The sequence below is a fragment of the Protomyctophum bolini genome (assembly GCF_963924005.1).
Source record: "Protomyctophum bolini genome assembly, chromosome: 22".
Lineage (NCBI taxonomy): Eukaryota > Metazoa > Chordata > Actinopteri > Myctophiformes > Myctophidae > Protomyctophum > Protomyctophum bolini.
This window is the reverse complement of record NC_137883.1, coordinates 14,114,058-14,133,980: the sequence shown is the minus strand read 5'-3', so window position 1 is coordinate 14,133,980 and position 19,923 is coordinate 14,114,058. Positions and strand designations below refer to the sequence as shown.

At 42.0% G+C, this 19,923-nt stretch overlaps 1 protein-coding gene across 1 annotated transcript; it reads left to right on the top strand.

The window, feature by feature from the left end:
• Positions 1–291: 291 nt before the first annotated feature.
• Positions 292–18,010, top strand: hip1r (huntingtin interacting protein 1 related; the record flags this gene model as incomplete). Its single annotated transcript, XM_080755550.1, has 32 exons — positions 292–474; positions 700–763; positions 1,396–1,538; positions 1,840–1,896; positions 2,029–2,109; positions 2,230–2,306; positions 2,696–2,757; positions 3,478–3,618; positions 3,706–3,763; positions 4,313–4,388; positions 4,881–5,009; positions 5,663–5,782; positions 6,232–6,415; positions 6,499–6,587; positions 6,818–6,934; positions 7,034–7,135; positions 7,761–7,955; positions 8,289–8,399; positions 8,550–8,744; positions 9,507–9,654; positions 10,125–10,211; positions 10,357–10,464; positions 10,626–10,762; positions 12,039–12,149; positions 12,694–12,752; positions 13,289–13,319; positions 13,745–13,807; positions 14,151–14,251; positions 15,162–15,267; positions 15,669–15,792; positions 16,871–16,932; positions 17,240–18,010. Coding segments are annotated over exons 1-32 (3,990 nt in total), but the record flags the coding sequence as incomplete, so codon positions are not given.
• Positions 18,011–19,923: the final 1,913 nt, after the last annotated feature.

The window sequence follows — 19,923 nt, the reverse complement described above, 5'->3', positions numbered from 1 at the left end:
ATGTTTGAAATGGGGAATTCTGCACTGCATAATGCAGTGAAATAATGCATGGACGTGGATGTCAAAATTTATGTCAACATTTGTCTTTGAATTTACTCAAGTAAATTCTGAATACCAGACTTTTACAGAGTAATTGTTTTCTAAAACTCAAGTGCTTCTTCCACGTTCCACACCACTACTGCCTATAGTCACTTGACTATCCTGGATTGGCAGGATTGACGAGGGAGTGGAAACAGGTGTGGAGGTATCTGAATCTGAATGGACTGTGGGTGTGGCCACAGCATGACAAACTGAGACAGACCTCAGACAGATAGGTGACAAAGCTTGGATACACTCAATGCCTGCATTCTATTTTTATTCCTCGAGAGTTTACGATTGATTTGGATTTTCACCATGAGCAAAACGAAGAATAAAACTGAAAATAAGACTGAAAAGGCTTTGGCTGCAGAGAAAGAACAGTTTGGCAAACAACAGGTAAGTAATTCGGCTACACTCACAGACACACCACACTGCCATATTTTATTTAAAACAATGAGGCAATTTGGCAGGTGTTATTTATTTGAATGGTAATGCAACACAACTGATGTAATGTAACACACACAAACTATGAGCAACGTCTTCATTTTTTAAAGCTTTTTAACTCAAGTGTCTGTTGTTGCAATTAAAAGTAAAACTATCGTATCTCTTTCCCCCCTTTAGCTTAACAGCATCACCAAAACCCTCACATCAAATGAAAAGCCAGCAAAAGAAAGATATGTTCGTCGTATCCTTTTGCATTGTGTTTTTGTTCTCCCTTTCTTTCTTTTTTAGGGCTTAGCCCTGGAATTAGCCCCTCTCGGAACCCTCCGTAAAGCTTTTATGAAATTTGGATGTCGCTAAATGTCAGAAACTTTACTACCATTGGGTTCTGCTTGTGGGGCTACCCTGGAATGTGAGTTGCTGGCAATTAATTGAAATTATTTGATTTTTTTAACATGATATAAATGTAGACTATAAGGTTCTATAAAGTAACAAAGTAATTCAGGGGTGTCTTGGATGAAAAAGTTTCAAATTAGTTTGACAGACTGTCCAGTGTTGTTTATTTTAGGCCTAGGCCTACTTGTTTATTTTTTATATACAATTATATAAAATAAACATTTCCAGGGAGATTTAATATTTCATACAATAAGTAGGCCTATCTGAATCCTTAATGCACGTTCCTTTACGTATCAATTAATTACATTTACCTAGTAACGGGGCCTACTACAGAAACATAAGAATCCCTAACACATCTTCTTAAATGGAAAAAGGGTCAGGTGGTGCTGTTGGCACATAATAACATTGTGCATGCTGTTTTTGTTTGGTGTATGCATTTCCCTAATATTTTTGGACTGAGTTTCCTTGACAACTGTGACGACATCCTCATGGGGACGCACAAGGAGAAAGGTGCCGCCACCTTCTGGTCGTACACACTCAACCTGCCTCTGTCCAGCAATGCCCTGATCAGCTGGAAGTTCTGCTACATGGTGCACAAGCTGTTGAGAGACGGACACCCCAATGTAAGTGATAGTTCTGCTACATGGTGCACAAGCTGCTGAGAGACTGACACCCTAATGTAAGTGATAGTTCTGCTACAAGCCCGGTGCTGCGGATAGACGGACACCCCAATGTAATGACCATCAGGTTCTAGCCACCGCAGTGGGGGGTTCCAGCCAGAAGGTCCCCAGGCAAATTTCTTAAACCATTAAGACCTGACGGACCCGATTCTACAAAAATGTCATCATTCACGACCATGTTGTTAACAGTTCCTGTGTTTCCTTGTACTGTCACTCATATCAACCAAACTGATTTAATCTACAGGCTGTGAGAGACTCTAACAAATACTGTCGCAATGTCAAAGATATGGGCATTCTCTGGGTGAGTATTATGTTATGAACTGCTGCAGTGCCTCTGCATCATTCGTAAACATGGAAAATGCACAATTTAGTTCTATTTTTATTTGTGTCAGATCATAATGTGGATGAACTACAATGTTCGTTCTTCTTCTAGGGAAACCTGCACGATCGATATGGACATATTGTTGCCTTGTCTGCGAAATTCCTCTGCCTTAAAATTGGCTTTCATGTGAAGGTAACATTATCTACTCTCTAGCTAGGCTAGTTTCCCCAAAAACATGACATTGGAACAATACATGGAAGTCTTAAGCAAATGCATGTCATTTGATGAGTTGATCATCTCCCTCTCACACAGTACAAGTCAATCCCAGGTAATTTAGAAGCCAGTGACGAGACGCTTGACAAGGAATCGGGAAGTGATGTAAACAAAGTGTAAGTTAAGCCTGATTTATGGTTGTGTGCTGTGTCCCGCAGACCTATGTACAAGCTAACCTAGTATAAATCACTCATTGTTTCTCACTTTCAAACTCTTTAAAGGGATATTTCACTTTCAAAACATTTTTGGGTAATTTTATCGTCTACTCAGGCTTTTGGGAGCACCCCGGACAGTTTCAGTATTTAGATATTTTATATTAATTTTATCAGACACGCCTCCTTCCTATGCAAACCCATTGTAACTCCATGATAGATTCATGTTTAAAAGATAAAAACTATCATGAAAGTATTTTGAAAGTGAATTATCCATTAAGAATAGATTATACAGTGATATTACTGCATTGCACCTGATGTCATTCATATACTGAGATTATGTCATACTGCAGGTTGGACATGACAGGGGAACTGTTGGATTACCTGGACGCTGGGCTGAAGATGTCTGAAACAGGTTTGCCATATTAGGATATTATTAGTACAGTATATCATTGCTGTAAGGCTTCGCCTTGTATCTCCATTTCAACTTTTTATGTTTTTTGAACTTTTTTCATAAATTCATTCCCTTCATCATACAAGAGTGTTCATTGCACAAATTAGTAAATGTGTTTTGAGCTTGTAGATTTTCACAATTGTATTTAATACATTTTTGTATTTTTAATTTTCTCTGGATTGTTGCTTGTGACCAAGATTAATAATGTTAGTCTGTTAATATTTAATTGATGCTTGGTCATCTATTTTCTGGAAACACTATTTATTAGTGTTCACATATTTCTGTTCTTTATGAGTCTTATAAGTCATTCGAGACTTATTATTAGTCTGTTTACTATGTTCTGTCTGTTTCAAAGTCAAAATCGTATGATTTGTCACGTTACCGCAGTGAAATTTGTTCTCCGCATTTGGCCCATCTCTTGGAGCGGTGACGTGCAGCCCTGCCATGCTCGGGAATCATTTGATTAGTTGATTTGACCCCCCAATCCAACCCATTGATGTTGAGTTCCAAGCAGGGAGGCATTGGGTCCCATTTTAATAGTCTTTGGTATGAACCGGCCAGGGATCGAACCCCAGTTTCAGGGTGGACACTCTAACCACAAGGCTTCTGTCCGTTTATTATGCCATTGTCTCAAAATGCCCCTGGTTTGTCTTTGTTTGTGTTTTTGGTTCACGCTGACAGTTCTGCGTCAGATGGATGCGAATGGGGCAAAGTCTACAACTCCAGCTGGGCAGTGTCGACTAGCACCACTAATACCGCTCATACTGGACTGCAGCTTTCTCTATCACTTTTCTGTCCTATTGTTGTTCAAACTTCACAGCCGTAAGTACTAGAAAAACACACACGCACACACACACACACACGCGCAATACTCTATAATCAAACCCTGCTTTATACTGTGTGCTGTAGGTGTTTCACATGATGCCCTGCTTGGACATCGAGAGAGGTTCCGTGATCTTTTTAACAGGTACACCATTTGTCAAAAACAGACTTTCATATCTTCCACTAGACCCATCTGTGATCACATCCCCCTTGCAGTAGCTTGGGACTTGGTCACGTAGCGCAAACAACTTAATTAGATTTGTCTGATGGCTTGTGCAGAATGTCCACTTAAAAAAACGGAAGCCGTCTGTACACTGCCTGTATACTGCTTGACATTGTCTGGACAGTGTTGTTGATTGGGAATATACTTCCATGTAAACTAAAGCACATTTAAACGATCAATTTTACCATGAGCCTGAATAAACCACTTAGGCCCGGCCTGCATTATACTTAATTGTGGCAGGCAAAAATAGCCCATATACAAGTTTACAACTTGTCACAAATGTGTTACATTGTGAGCTTTGAGCTTGTAAATATGCTATTTTCATTATCGTTCACTAATCGTCATTACGGCAAAAGTTAGAAATATTGATTTGAAGCTGTATTGCCCCGGCCCTAGCGATGGTTCAGATAACGAATCGGGCTAATCTTCCACAGAACTGTCCGTGACCATGACCTGTTCTTTCTTTCTCAGTCTCACACAGTTCTTCGACAGAGCCAGTGAAATAGAGTACTTCAAAAGTCGCATCGCGATCCCTGATCTACCAGATGTAAGTCATGTTCTTTCTATCACTGTTTGTAGTGCTTCTGATAGACCTCTGGCTCTCAATGTGGGGTCCAGGGACCCCCAGGGGTCCTTCAGGCAGGTTCAAGGCAATCCCCAGCTAAATGATTGGGAACCAAATTGACCCTTATGGTTCTGTAATTAAGGGGCAATTCACACTATGGTCCCGGGTGCGCACTCGGGACCACTTGGCAGATGTTGTGGTAGTGTGAATGATGTGTACCGTGTAGCCATCGGGGACCAGGCAACAGTATTCGGAAACGGTTCCAATGAAACGGATTCAGTCCGTCTCAGTGTGAATTGCCTATAAGAGCGTGTGCAAATCCCAGAGATCAAAACCATATCCTATTATCAATCATACAGATAAAACTGCGAGTTGATCACAGTATAGCTATAGACACTTTGCATGCATATTAACCTCCCTTGTGTGTGCGTGCACATTCATCATGCCTGTATTGTCTCTGTCCAATGCCTGAAGGCTATTCCGAACTTCCTCCGTGCGGCGGCTCTGGCAGAATACAAGAAGCCAGTGATCGTAGTGCCCAACGAGGAGCAGCATGATGACGAGGAGCTGGAACAGCAACCTGAGTACAGAGAAACGCCACAGGTACTGCACAGTGACGCCTAACAACATAAACCCTATTTGCTGTACCTCACTGAGGCCCCTTTTCCATCCATAGAACTAGAACTGGTTTCGTTCTAGATTCTTTCTTTTCAAAAATTGTGATAATTTGTATTGTGAACCTAGTAGCTTGATTCAAATCGTATTGTGAGTCAAGTGAAACATTACTATTATGTCTAATCCTGGTCCCCTCCTTTTTCCCATCTGCACTAAATCCTCTTTATATTATGATTTATCATTTTAATATTTTTTGCGGTCTGGCAAAACTGTTTAGTGTAAGCTGTAAGATGATGACCACCATTATCCATGTGTTTTCGTTGGCTACTTAGAGCATACTTTTTACCCCAAAATAGGTACAAGCTCACAATGTGTCATCACCTATTTTGATCTTTAAGCATATGGGGCAACTTTGCCACATTTCGCCTGAATCCTATCATTCTATTGTGAGGACGCTGGGAAAACTCTGTGTAAAATGTTGAGAGCGAGCTATTGAGAGTTTGAGACACACAATGCGATGGGTTCTGCTGGAGTATTTTGTCAAGATTTTCATCTGTTGTTCTTTAAGTCAATGGATGAATCAGCTGTCAATTTCTTTGTGTGGGCCTGGGTTTTGAAAAAACATTGTGGTGTTGTCGCAGTACTACATGCTCAGCCAAATGGGAGATCAAGATGGGATGGAGCAGAAGGAGACAGAGACTGAAAGTCTGAGGAGGGAGTTGGAGGTTCTCAAACCTGAACTGCACCACCTCAAGAGTGAGGTAAGTCTGTCTGTATAAATTAAAAATGAAGTCCTCACACTGGTTAAAGAAGCTCCGCTGTTTTTTATTGTGCTGAGCGATTTCCACAGATCCTGTCGATCGTTGAGCAAAATTTGTCCTGCACCTGGGCACTCGGGTGTGCCTGCACTACCTTGTCATGCAAGTCTGTTTGTGTGCTCACAATTGTTTTTGTAGGAAAATGACAAAATGTCCACAACAATGATCCACTCAGTCATCCACAGCCATGTCCCAGAAGAAATGTCATTAGATCTTAAAATCTCGGGATCCACATGCAAGGCTCCAATGTGGATCCCGGAGTCATGTGGCCAGTCCTGTGACGTCTGTCACCTCTGATGCATGACTCCAAATTTGTGCACGCTTTCAGATGCACCCAAAAAGAGCCATACTTTGCGGTAAATGTTGTTCTCTCATGCTTCTTTTTTTGTCAGGCCCAGAGGTGTGTGACTGAGTTAAAATCTCAAGTCAACCGTTTAGAGGCAGAGTTGGATGCCCAGTGCACCCACAAGCAGATGGCCTTGGTTGACAACGAACACCTGCGGATGGAAGTGGCCGCGCTGCGCTCTGTGTCTGTTGCTGCTGCAGGGGCTCAGATTGGATACAAGGAGGCAGATGGTGAGTACAAGCAGAGACAGCTGCAATGGTACAGATGTTTAAGAATCGCAGCATTCGCTGACAATTTTGTCTTCTCAACTCAGGTAGAGCTCAGGCGGCAGAACTTCGCTTTTGTCAACTCAAAGAGAGACACGCCGAGTTGGTTACTGGTCATGCTGAACTAATGAAAAAGGTACAGTTGCTCTTTTTTCTTTAGTGATTTAACTTGTTTATTTGTTTTGTTCCTCTACTGAACAGCTAACAATGAATTAGCTTTTTAGTGACTTTCCCAGGGACACATTCACAGGACAAAGGGCTTCTACGTTGTGCTTGTGATCTTTGTATTATCGGATGATCACTCTTAACTTGATTTCTTAACTCCTTTTCTAATTTGTGGTGAATCAATTGTGTGCATGCGTGCAGAATACAGACACGGTGAAGTTTCTGAACACCACGGAACAAAGCCAAGGCGAGCTCCTCAGAGCCAAAGAGCACCTGGCCAGTGAGTTGGACCTCCTCAGACAGCAGAACCGAATCCAGGTGGGGACTCATTAATTAATTATCTCTTAAATTAATGCAGAGCATCCTCAAATTATCCTTGCTGTGTTCAATATTCTCCCATTAATTTCCCCTGCTCAGACAGATCAGCAGCAGCAAGAGATCGAGCGGATGAACACAGAGTTGATGGAACAGAGAGCGGAGTTGGCTCACATGCACAATGCTCTGGGAAATAAAGATATGGTAAGCAAAGCAAAGTTACCATGTTTACCCAGGGTAACTGGACTAAGCTCAAGAACTTGTTTACAGCCAGGCCCTGCTCATAGAACATTTCATGGTAGGGGTTCAATGCCTTGCTCAAGGTCACTTCAGCGGTGGTAATTTTAACGTGCCGGTCCGGGGATACAAACTAGCGACCTTCCGATATCAAGACCGCTCCTCAAACCGTTTGGCCACCGCTGCCTCTGACTCATGCAGTGAAGAATGGAACACATTACAATCTTATTAGGCTTAAATTAATAGAGGTGTGCATTGACACTGCCCTCACGATTCAATTCGGTTATGATTCACCAGGCAATGATTTTATTCTATGATGCATCACATTCTTCTTTATTACTGGCATGGCACATTTTTCATCAGTCAATATTGGATATACTGAAAAACATATTTTATTTTGAATCAAATTACAAATATATGTATATATGACCCCTGCCTGTATATTCAGGCAGGGGTCAGAATAAATTATGTACTTGGACTGTTTTCGCTCAAAAGAGCTCTTTGACCGTTTTCAATTGACATGATCATGTAAGTGTTGCACAAATGTTGCAAACTAATTTATCTTCCTGTATTTGTCTTCCACGTCATTCAGGAGGGATCCCAGTTAAGTAATACTGTTGCAGGAATGCAGGCAGAGAGGGACGTGCTGCTGCGCACGGCCAGAGAGAGGGATGCAGAGCTTTGTTCCCTGAGACAGCAAACCCAACACCAGCAGGGCTCCATGGACATGGACAGAGACCGGCAAAACAGAGAGCTGGAGGCCTTGAGGGCTCAGCTTCAGCAGCAGGTATAATAGACTGATGGTCCGAAGAGGATCCAAACACTGGTGCACAAAATAAGGTCTTGTTCAGACTGGCAGCCCAAATCTGATTTCCTATCCAGATCGGAGTCGGATTGGTTTTATGCAGTTGGTTTTATTTGCTAAAATAGCAGATTTCTGCTTTTTTTTTCCGCTGTTCAAACTTGATGATTCCAGACTGGAAAGGCCAAAATCTGATTTGTGGTCCCAGACAGTGTGAACAAGGCCTAAATGTGCACGATGTGGCCATATATTTCAGTTTTGGATCAGTCTACGGACAGTCGATTCAATGGACTCATTTGTGTCATGTGTGCTTTACAGCTTGCTATCAATGCAGAGAAGAATGTGGAGATGGAACGCTTGAGAAGAGAACTGGATCAGACACGAATGGAGTTGAACCATGCAAACAGTGCTCTGCAAAGCAGAGAAATGGTGATTCCCAATTTGTAACTTGTAGTAATTGTACTGAGTGTACAAGTGGAACCGGAAATGAAAATGTTTGAGAATCACCCGGGCTAGAGAGAGAGCCACTTGAAACGTTCGTTCCCTGATGATTTACATTTGATATCTCATGTCCTTCAGAGCGGCTCTCAGCTGAGCAGCACCGTAGCAGTCCTGCAGGCCGAGAAGGATTCCCTGGTGCGCTCTGTGAGGGAGCAGGAGGCTGAGCTCAACTCCCTGAGGCAGCAGACACAGCTCCAGATGAGCACCTTGGACCAGGAGAGGCAGAGGAGCCACCAAGAACTGGGAAGCCTACAGGCCCAACTTCAGCAACAGGTGTGTAGTATGCGTGTCTGAAACTACATTTTCACAATCTTCAGATGCCTCACTGACTCAGGAACGTATTTCATTACACTGCGTAGAAAGCGTGAATACGGATGTGTATATTACAGGAAACTCCCGTAAAAACGTTCCAACCATCTCCGGTAAACTCCCGAATTGTACCATCACACCTGTATATGCCGGCTAAACTTGAGGTTTACGGGCAAATCTAGTGCCCATTAATTGCCCGTTAACTCCTCTTTTCACTCTGTGATTATTTTAACAATCTGTATGGCAGAGACGTAGAATATGTCAATACAAAATAACTAGTACAAGTACAGTGGTTGGAGGAGGTCTCTTCCATTGAAACATTTAGACTAGAGCTTGGTGTCTGGTAGGACACCTACTGGTTGTTGACCAGTGGTACTGCTTGAAGTTCATAAGCGCAATATCTCCTCTGGACAAGGAGGGATTCTGCCTTGAAATGTGGTCTCTCATGCAGTAGGCCCAGGTTCGAATCCCGGGTACGATATTGTCGAGGTCGGGTGGAAACCTTATTTGTCCAAAACTGTTACTTGTTCAAATTCAAAATTGCATCATGTGTTTTGAGCTTGTAGTTCGGCTATACTTGCTACTTTGTGGCACTGTGTAGTATGACTACGTAGGGCATTCATTTTACAAAAAAAACAAATAATATGGAGATAAGAGATTTCTCCCTGACAGAAGATATACAGGTTACAGATGATTGCAGCTGTGAGCATTAGTTTATCATCACAGGTGTGTCGTGAAGGTGAGCTGATCCAGAAGCTGCAGGAAGAACAGTTCTGTCTGCTCCAGTGTGCTGTGGTGGAGGCCGAGGGGATCATACTGGACGCTGTGGCCAAGATCGATGACCCCATACATGTCCGCTGCACCAGCTCCCCTGGTACTGTACATCCTGCTCACTCACTTTTTAAAGAAGGCTGCAACTACTGTATTGTTTTCTTCGTGATTATTCGAATGATTACATTTTTTATTAATCTTAATCTTGAAGCATGCAGCAATAAAATGTCTGATTAACCACTTACTTAATGCTAGTGCATTCACATGTAATCAGGCAAGCGGTAGACTTCAAACGCCAAAACCGTCGCCGGTTCAGGCTGCCGTGCCGTTCTGTTCCGTTTACCGTCCTGCTCCCGTCCACTAAAATGACCGTCTACCGCTTGCTTGATTCCATGTGAATGCAGCATAAGCCCTATTTATTTCATACTTTGCTGATCTACAACTACTTTCAGATCTGCTATTTAAACATTTTTTTTAAAACAATAATTTTATTATATTTTAAACTATTTAATGTATTAAATTGTTTCATTTTACTGTTGCACTTGCAACCCTATTCTCAACTCTGTCCTGCAGACTACCTCATCAACCGAGCTGAGATCACCCTGGGCTCCATTGACAAAATGCAACACAGTCAAATGGGCTACCTGGGAAACCGGAATGGTGAGTAAACATGTTTGTTGTTGTCAGATCTTTGCATGCCATTCTGTGTTTGTGTAAATGCAGTAGACGCTAGACAGGTGTGTTTTGTATGAGGTGAGGTGTTTTCAGAGGTTTTGCCATTCTCTCTCTCTCTCTCTCTCTCTAGATGCCAGTGGTTTGCTGAGAGCAGTGACTCAGTTCTCTCACCTCGCTGCTGACACTATTGTTAACGGAGCAGCAACCTCACACTCTGCTCCTACTGACCAGGCTGACCGTAAGAGAGAGCGAGAGACACACACACACACACACACACACACACACACACACACACACTTTCAGATGCAGGATAATGAGGATATACAGAGATTAACCACTTAAGCCCTATTTGAAAATGGTTGAGCTCAATGTGATGAAATCGTGTCATGTTTGAACTAGGTTTGACAGATGGTTGCAGAGACTGTGCCAACAACTGTCTGCAGTTCCTGAAGGACCTGAAGCATCAAGCCACTTTGCAGAGAGCAGATTCCTCTGCCATACGCTACAATGTCCAGCGTCTGTGCACCTTGGGACAGGTTAGGGAAAGACACTTGTAGTGTGTACTGTGAGGACCTTCTAGAATCTAGGGGGTGCGTGACATGAAAAGGCTAATGGTGGTGCTATGGTAATATTTTTAATACATGAACATATATGCCAATATATGGAAAACATGCTGCATATATGCCATGATATGTGCATATGTTGATATGAATATGTCACATATATGATAAGCATACCGTATGTTGCATATTAAAATATTTTCATATATTTAACTTTCCATCTAGGGGGTAACTGGGTGCACGGCCCAAAACGTTTGAGAACCACTGAATTATGTGAATCTAACTTTGCTAATGCTATTTTTCTGTTGCTGCATAGATGATTAAATCTATAGTGTAATATGGATGTATGTAGCTTTCAGGGGTGCCCACTCTTTTTTGACCTGAGAGCTACTTTAAAAATGACCAGCTCAACAAGATCTACCCACCGAAAACATTATAATACCATTGCTGAAAATGGCTTTGGAATAGCGACGCTGGCATTACATTTAAGACAAATGCACATGGAATGGGAAAGGGAAGATATGGAATAGTTCTTTTTTGTATTTAATTTGTAATCTACCGACATTTGTGCGCAGCAGCACTCTTGAAAACAAAGTATTGCATTATGGGTTTGAGCTGACAGGACCTTTTTTTGTCAGTCAATCAATCAAGTCAACTTAATTCAAGTGGCAGATGCCAAAAATTGTTTTTATATTTAAAATAATATTCTTTAGGGGCATGTTATGTGATCTACCTGCACAGCCTTGGTGATCTACTGGTAGATCGCGATCTACCTAATGGGCACCCCTGATTGTAGCAGCTTACCCACATGAACCCTAGCATCCCTATTCTGGGGCAAACATTTAGCAAAAGTAAGCGATCTATAAGCTCACAACATGTCACAGAATGTGAGCTTATGTAGATCGTCTATTATTATTCCGTGAATACATTTGGTGTAGATAAATAAAATGAGGCCAGGTGTAGACCCCTGGAGGACCCTGACTTATATCCTGTAGGGTTTAAAGTCTGCTCTTTTACGGTAATTTATACTGTATATCCAGGGCTAGAAATGTTTTCACACTTTTTCATTTTAGCTTTTTCTAACATGGAGAATTTAGGCTAGTATTACATTTGGGCAGATGACAAAAAATACATTGACCACAGTGATAAGCCACTAGACTAGCCACCTTGTCATTGTTCGAACGTTGTGGTTCATGTTCTGGAACAAATATTGTGTGTATTCTAAATTAATTAATTTGTTTTCATGTTTTAGGAATTGCGGCCAAAAGGACAGGATGTCCGTAAAGAAGAGCTGGCAGACATGGTGGATAAAGAGATGCTTGCTACGTCTACTGCAATTGAGGAGGCAGTGCTGCGCATGGATGTAAGGACACACAACCAATCCAGCCTTTGTGTGTTCACCTGTCAATGAGAGCTTAGGCTGTCCCACTGCAATTGTCAAGTGCATGCAGGCTGTGAGAGAGGCCTTTATGCATTTCACCGTCAGCTTCCCCATTTACTTTACCCATTATATGGCAGAAAGGGGGTGGAATGTCCCGTTGAGGCACGTTGTAGGTGCTGAACCGTGTTCAACATTGATGAACCTTAACCTGTCGAACCAATGTAACACTAGTGCGTTGACCCTACTTGGTGGCCATTTTGTTTGTAGTATTCTTCCAGTGAGCAAACACTCTCAAAGCACGTCAAAAGTACTACACTTCAGGTGCATTGGCTACGACTATGATTTTGGCCCCCCCTAAAATAATTCGGCGACTCATGTTGACAACCCCTGGGCTATGACATATCTGCAGATGTGTGACCCAGGCTTTAGGGGGGGGGGGGACATTGAGATTGGGCCACATGATGTCTGAGAACCACATGGGAACCACAGCCTCAACCCTGTCTTGTTTTTTTTTTGTCTTTGCCAGGCGATAATGAACCAGGCCAAAAGAGAGACCTCTGGTGTGAAGTTGGAGGTCAACCAGGGGTGAGTCACATAACTTTGACTGCCCAACAGCACCGTCTAGTAGGGGATCAGGCCGCCAAGGTTTTAGCCCTAGAATATAACCGATGACGTCACATACGCTGAAAAAAACCCCCAAACAATATAAAACCTTATCTCATCCAATCTCGTTCTAGGCGATCTGTGATCATTAATTAAAGTCGTCCAATCCTGTCCTTGGCAGAACAGGAGTTTTGACTACAATGTATCTCTGCTGTCGGGCAGAAACCAGCTAACTCAAATGTTCATTTATCAGGAAATGAAGAAAACCTTTATTTTTAAAACAAAGCAATACTGCCTCATCAAAGTTGATATTGTGACTTTATATATCAGATGCTTGCATGAGAGGGGGTGGAGTTAACTGGTTTTGTCAGGAGCACTTTTTAATACTTTTAAGTATTAACTTAGTTAGCTGGTTTCTGCCGGACAACGACGATAATATCTTATATTATTATAGTGTCTTGCATCTGCTCTTTCCATCTCTGACCTGCTGTCTTGGGGTTTTTGGTTTCTCTGAACAGTATTCTTGGAACCTGCTCTGACTTGATGAAGGTAAGACGAAGCAGTTTTCAAACCAATTTACAAAGTGCTTTACAATTGCAGAATAAAATACAGTGCACAAGATGAAACAACAACAGTTAATGAAATCAAGTACAAAGATTAAAAAAGACCTTGGTATAAAGGTGTGTTTTCAGCTGTGGTTTAAAAGAAGACACTGAGCTAGCTAGTCTTAACGCCTCGGGCATGGCATTCCGGAGTCTTGGTGCCCGGGCCGAGAAAGCCTTGTCAACCATGGTGACAAGGCGAGTAATGGGAACAATCAACAGAGCCTTGCCCAAGGATTTAAGGCTGCACGCCGGCTTATACAGCGCCAGAATAAAAATGGAAGGCCCCCAGTTACATTTCAAATATGCTATGTCAACTAATGTATTTCTGGACAAAAAGGGGAAAAAAAACATCCTTTGTCTCCTCTGCAGGCTGTTCACATGCTGGTGACTGCTTCTGCCGACCTGCAGAAAGATATCGTTGAAGGAGGCAGGGTGAGTCTGTATTACGTGATGTGATGTGGAAATCATTTGGAGGAGAGATTGTCATTGTCAGTGCGTTGTGAATCGTACTTTGTCTACTGTACACTACACACGGCTCTTAAATGGTAATTTAACAACCGGAAGGGAAATCTGTCATGTTCCACCTTGAGTTGTTGTTTTCATCAGGGGGCAAGACCTCTGCACTCTGCTGCAGAGGTCTATCCCCACACACATTTCCAGAGCACTCCCATAGTTGTAGCTACAGCTCAGGTGGTTCTTACTTCTTACTAGTCATAATTAATGTTTAGACGTAATACCAGGATGCTTTTAAAAAAAGTATTTTCATTTTTTATAGGGGGCTGCATCTATCCAAGAATTCTATGCCAAGAATTCATGTTGGACAGAGGGACTACTCTCTGCCTCCAAGGCTGTGGGCTGGGGTGCCACACAGATGGTGTAAGTAGGCTGTCTGGTGTTGTTCTTCCACATATTTGCAATGCATTCTATGATTAGTTGATCAGGTGATTACAGACATTCATAGACGTAAGAGCCAGACAACTTCCAAACTGACTAGAAGAGTTTATTAATTTCTTTCAGAGCCTAAATTTAGCCCACCATGTCACTACGGTGACTGAAATGATGTATTGTCTTTCTGCATCAACTCGACTTTAGCTATTCCAGTCTGGGAAAATAATAATTATACTGATGTTAATTACACTGATGTCAGGCCAGTACATTTGATTAAGCATGAGTAGAGAATTTGACAAGATAAACCACAAATGGTTTAAAATACAGGCATGGCGCCAATGTGGATCTCTGTCTTCATGTGGCTAGTCATCTGTGGTGTTGGTCATCTATGACATGTTTATTATCTAACTATAAATGCACCACCGTCTCTGTATTGTCTGTCTGTGTGTATGTCTATCATGGACGTAACTCGAACCGTTCGCCCCACCAACATCAAATTCGACACGCGTTCCACACCACCACAGGAAGTGCAGTGCCCGGTCACAGGTACAACTGGTATTGAATAGCCAGGTGGGGCATTGATCTCCAACTTCCATTGTTACCGACACGGTACACTACAGCCTAGTGTACAGATACAGACTCTGTAACGATGGAAGTCTAGTGACTCCAAATTTGACTACCATCCATTATAGAAAGTCACTACTATTAAATATTTTAAAGGGTATCCTATAAAACCTATATGGAAGTAAAAGTGTGGAGGTACTTCCGTTGCCTACTGGCAGTGTGCACAAAGTATTTGGTGCCTACTTGCAAGATTTTCTCCAGACAGACAAACAGACAGATGGGAAAAAAGAGTCATGATGATGATGTGATTTATTGTCTACATCTGTGTTGTCAGAGATTCAGCAGATCGTGTTGTGGGTGACAACGGTAAATATGAGGAGCTCATTGCCTGTTCACATGAGATTGCTGCTAGCACTGCCCAGCTAGTTGCTGCCTCAAAGGTACAAACCTGTTCATTCATTGATTTCATTTCACCTGTGGTTTTCTCGGTTATAAATGTTTATATTTAATTATGCATAACAACTTTATAAGACACTTTATAACTAGTTGGTTATAATGTGCTGTTTCACTGATCTTATAATGCTTTATGACTAGCACTTATTAATTCATTAAAAATGCGATTTATAATCCATTATAGACCAGACCTTTAAAGTGTTACCAAAGTTTTAAATTTTTCGTTTTCTTTGGCACAGCTCATCACAATTCGGGGCACAACGGGTCACAAATGTGACCCGTTGTGAGCTTGTATAGATGGGCTATTTATGCTCTTTGAAAATCAGCATCAAGCATTCTACTATAAAGTTTGTAATAAGAAAATTAAAGTGTCTTATTGTGTTTTCAGGTAAAGTCTGACCGAGGTAACAGGAAGCTCCAAACATTGCAGCAGGCGTCACGTCATGTCAATGACATGGCTGCTACAGTAGTCACCTCCACCAAGCATGGACAGCAGAAATTCATTGACAAAGGTGAGAGAGGCAGACCAAGGGGGACGTTGACAAATGATTGATACACAAGAGTGACATTTTTGGTTTTGATTCCTCTGCATTGCAGAAAAAAAGAGAAAAAAGCATATAGATACGGATAATAAAGAAATATAAATGGCAAAGTAGGATAGGAACATTGGTAATGGCACACCTTGGGGTAATTGAATGGGCTGTGTGCATGGGGCCTACTTAAAGTATGTGGGGGGGTCCTAATATGCAAATTGTCAGGTGCTTTGGTGTGTGGAGGAGTTGTGAGGGCCTGTGTCTGTAGTGGGCAGACTGGCAGCAGAACTCAAGTGATAATCGCTCATCACATTTTTCTGGAGCTTGGTTTTCTTCCTCCTGGACAATCTGAAACACAAGTAGCTATTACAGTGACCTTGCAGCAGCAGAGACACGTCTGCGTCCAGTCAATAAGCCTATTAAATAGGCTGCACACTACCATGTCTGGGTGAATTCACATCTCAGTGAGTCATTTGTGTTCAACCCAGTAGTTATGCTTTGACAGTACTGTTCTTTCTAACACATGCTTTGAGTAGCCATATTGCCATAACCGGCTAAAGGCTACACATCAGATACGTTATTGAAGGCAGTAATGACACACGTACAAATGAAGCACGATGGTAAAATATTGTCCTGTGAAATCTGAAAACATAACATTAAGTCATTGCAAGCACATTTTGTTTGTCATTTCTTTAACACTGTTCGTGTTAAAGAAAGCAGGAGAGCGCACAGGCAGACTGTGTAGTTTTGACTGTAATTTGCACCTGAATTCTTCAAAAAACGACTAATGGTAAACATTTAGACAGCTGGCGATATTTGCACGGGACTGTGTCACGATGTAATGTAATCCCCGGCTTTACTGCCTCCCAACCCCCCACACACTTGTTCCACTGCCCCTGAACAGATCATGATGCTCTCTAAATGGTGACCTTGGGCCATGTGCCAAACCCAAACTTCTTCAGTCACCTGAGGTGACTGGCCAGTGTGGGGACTGTGGTGCCGTCAATGTAGATGTCAGGGTGTGTTATAATTGATTTATCTTCTGCTGTCTCCACAGATCCAATAGACTTCTCAGGACTGTCACCAATCAAGCTGAAAAAGGAGGAGATGGAGACGCAGGTATGTAATTTAATTTTGAGCAATATTACACGAGAGGGAAATCAGGGAATGCACGCCTTTGGTACTGTAGGAACTCGCCCGCAGGGCAGACCGAGACTGCTGCGCTCTGAGAGAAAAGCACGGCTGAATTGTTTGTTTGAATTAGCCGGTGAAATATTGGCTAGAAGCCGTTTCAACCAATCAGATTGCTTCCTCAAAACGACCTGGTTATTGGTGATTCTTGAACCTCTGCGATGATAGAGATCCAAAAGTCATATACAGTGTATACATATTTCTGCGAACATATTGTTTTACCTCATTTACTCAGGTGAAGGTCCTGAAGCTAGAAACCAAACTGGAGCAGGCTCGTGTTCATCTGGGCGAGCTGAGGAAGCGACACTATGAGATGGGAGGCTCTGGAACGGGCCCTGAGACGGATGTAGCGGAGATTAAGGACGGGCCTGAGAGCTTCCCACCACCACCTCCACCCTCTGTGCTGGCGTCCACCCTAGTACCCCTGGCCTACTCGCAAATGCAGCCCTACCTAAACACAGAGAGCCTCAAACCAAGCAACCCTGCTGCCAACCCATTCTTACAACCTTATACACCAGCACAAGTCTACTCGCAGTCCCAGTCTCACACACCTCCTCAATCCTACACAATGGCTCAATCCAACATACCTTCTCAAGCCTACACATCGTCTCAATCCACCACACCACCTCAATCCTACATGCCCTCTCAAACCTACACGATGGCTCAATCCACCACACCTTCTCAATCCTATACGCCTTCTCCTCAATCCTACACGCCCTCTCAAACCTACACGATGGCTCAATCCACCACACCTTCTCAATCCTATACGCCTTCTCCTCAATCCTACACACCCTCTCAAACCTACACGATGGCTCAATCCACCACACCACCTCAATCCTATACGCCCTCTCAAACCTACACGATGGCTCAATCCACCATACCTTCTCAATCCTATACACCCTCTCAAACCTACACGATGGCTCAATCCACCACACCACCTCAATCCAACACGCCTTCTCAATCCAACATGTCATCTCAAGCCTACACATCTCAGTCCTACACACCGTCTCAATCCTACTCATTGTCGCTATCCTACGCGCCGTCTCAGTCTACCTCACAAACTCGGCCCTACATCCAGCACCAAGATCACTTGCAGTCCTCTTCGCATGCCTCTAACCTCTCGCCGTCTCAGCCCCCCTCTCGGCCCCAGACGCCACCGCAGCCGGCCCCGAGGAGGCCCAATATCTTTGCGAAATCTGGGAATCTGCTCAAGATTGCTGTAAGTGCTGCCCACTCATCTGCTAAATGACATATTCACATAGTGTGATACTGTGATGTAAATGGAATGCAATGGAAATGCTGCAATGTACAATTATTACATGCAGACATAAAAACAAATTCATGTGATGGTGTATATTTGGATTATTTTCTTTCACTTGCAGTTCAGACGGGGTGAGACTGGAACAGGAGAATCCTGAATCCTGGCTGCTTAAGAAGAACATCGCCTTTGATATGTATGTGTGTGTATACTATATATGTATAATACACACATGTATGTATTTATGTATGTATGAGAAATGAAACTAATCAGAGCAGTGACCTTAATTTGATTTATTCTGTAGTTATGATGGTTTAAACTTTAAAGGCACACTATTTAATGTAAAAGCCATTCAATATAATTGTGATTTGTATCTTGAGTCAGAAATGTAGGTTTTGTAATCCTGTTGGGCTATTGTTTTGACTTCAGATTATAAAACTAACTTTAAAAGCATTTTAAAGTTAATGTTATTTTTGCTGTATTTACTGTGTTGTCTTCTAAGAATTACATTAAATATTATTTTAAAGTTTCAGTCAGATGTTTGTTTACACCAACTGATTTGATTCCTGCTCGGTGTAACTAAGTACATTTACTCAAGTCCTGTACTTGCGTCACATTTTGAGGTAGTTTTACTTTACTGGAGTATTTCCAATACTATTGTATTACTATTACTTTTCCTCGCATCTCGGTTCCAAATATTGTACTTTTACTCCACTACATTTATTTGAAAACTTTAGTTACTTTGTAGATTTTCATTATTACAAAACATACATTAACTGCATCAATTAATTCATTTTGGCTATTTTCAAAATATTTTAATACATTTGAAAACTTGAAATGGGACATTCTGCAAATGAGCTCTTTTGGTAGCATACTTTAAGTATATATATATATATTCTAATATTATATTAGATAATTGGCACTGGGTGGGTGAAAAAACTGGGTTGCAAAATCGTGGGATAAGAATTATATATATATATATATATATATATATATATATATATATAATTCTTATCCCACGATTTTGCTTTCTTTGCTTGCTTTCTTCTTATCCCACGATTGGGAAAACTGGGTTGCAAAATCGTGGGATAAGAATTATATATATATATATATATATATATATATAATTCTTATCCCACGATTTTGCAACCCAGTTTTCCCAATCGTGGGATAAGAATTATATATATATATATATATATATATATATAACTGGGTTGCAAAATCGTGGGATAAGAATTATATATATATATATATATAATTCTTATCCCACGATTTTGCAACCCAGTTTTCCCAATCGTGGGATAAGAATTATATATATATATATATATATATATATAATTCTTATCCCACGATTTTGCAACCCAGTTTTTTCACCCACCCAGTGCCAATTATCTAATGTAATTCTGGGTGCTACACTTCCTCTGCCAACCTGGGGGGGCAGCGGACTGATCTCATGCCTCCTATGCATGAGGAGTCCAAGCTGCTTCTTGACGGGGGAATTTCCCTGGCCGGACGTAGCGCGTGGAAGGAACACATTCCGACCAGTTCTTTTCCCCTCCATCAGGTGCCCCGGCTGGCCAGGTAGTTTTAGAGACTAGGATTACTGCATGTTTTTGTGAGGGTACCTACCCTAGGGTGCCCATACCCGAGGTGGGGTCCCC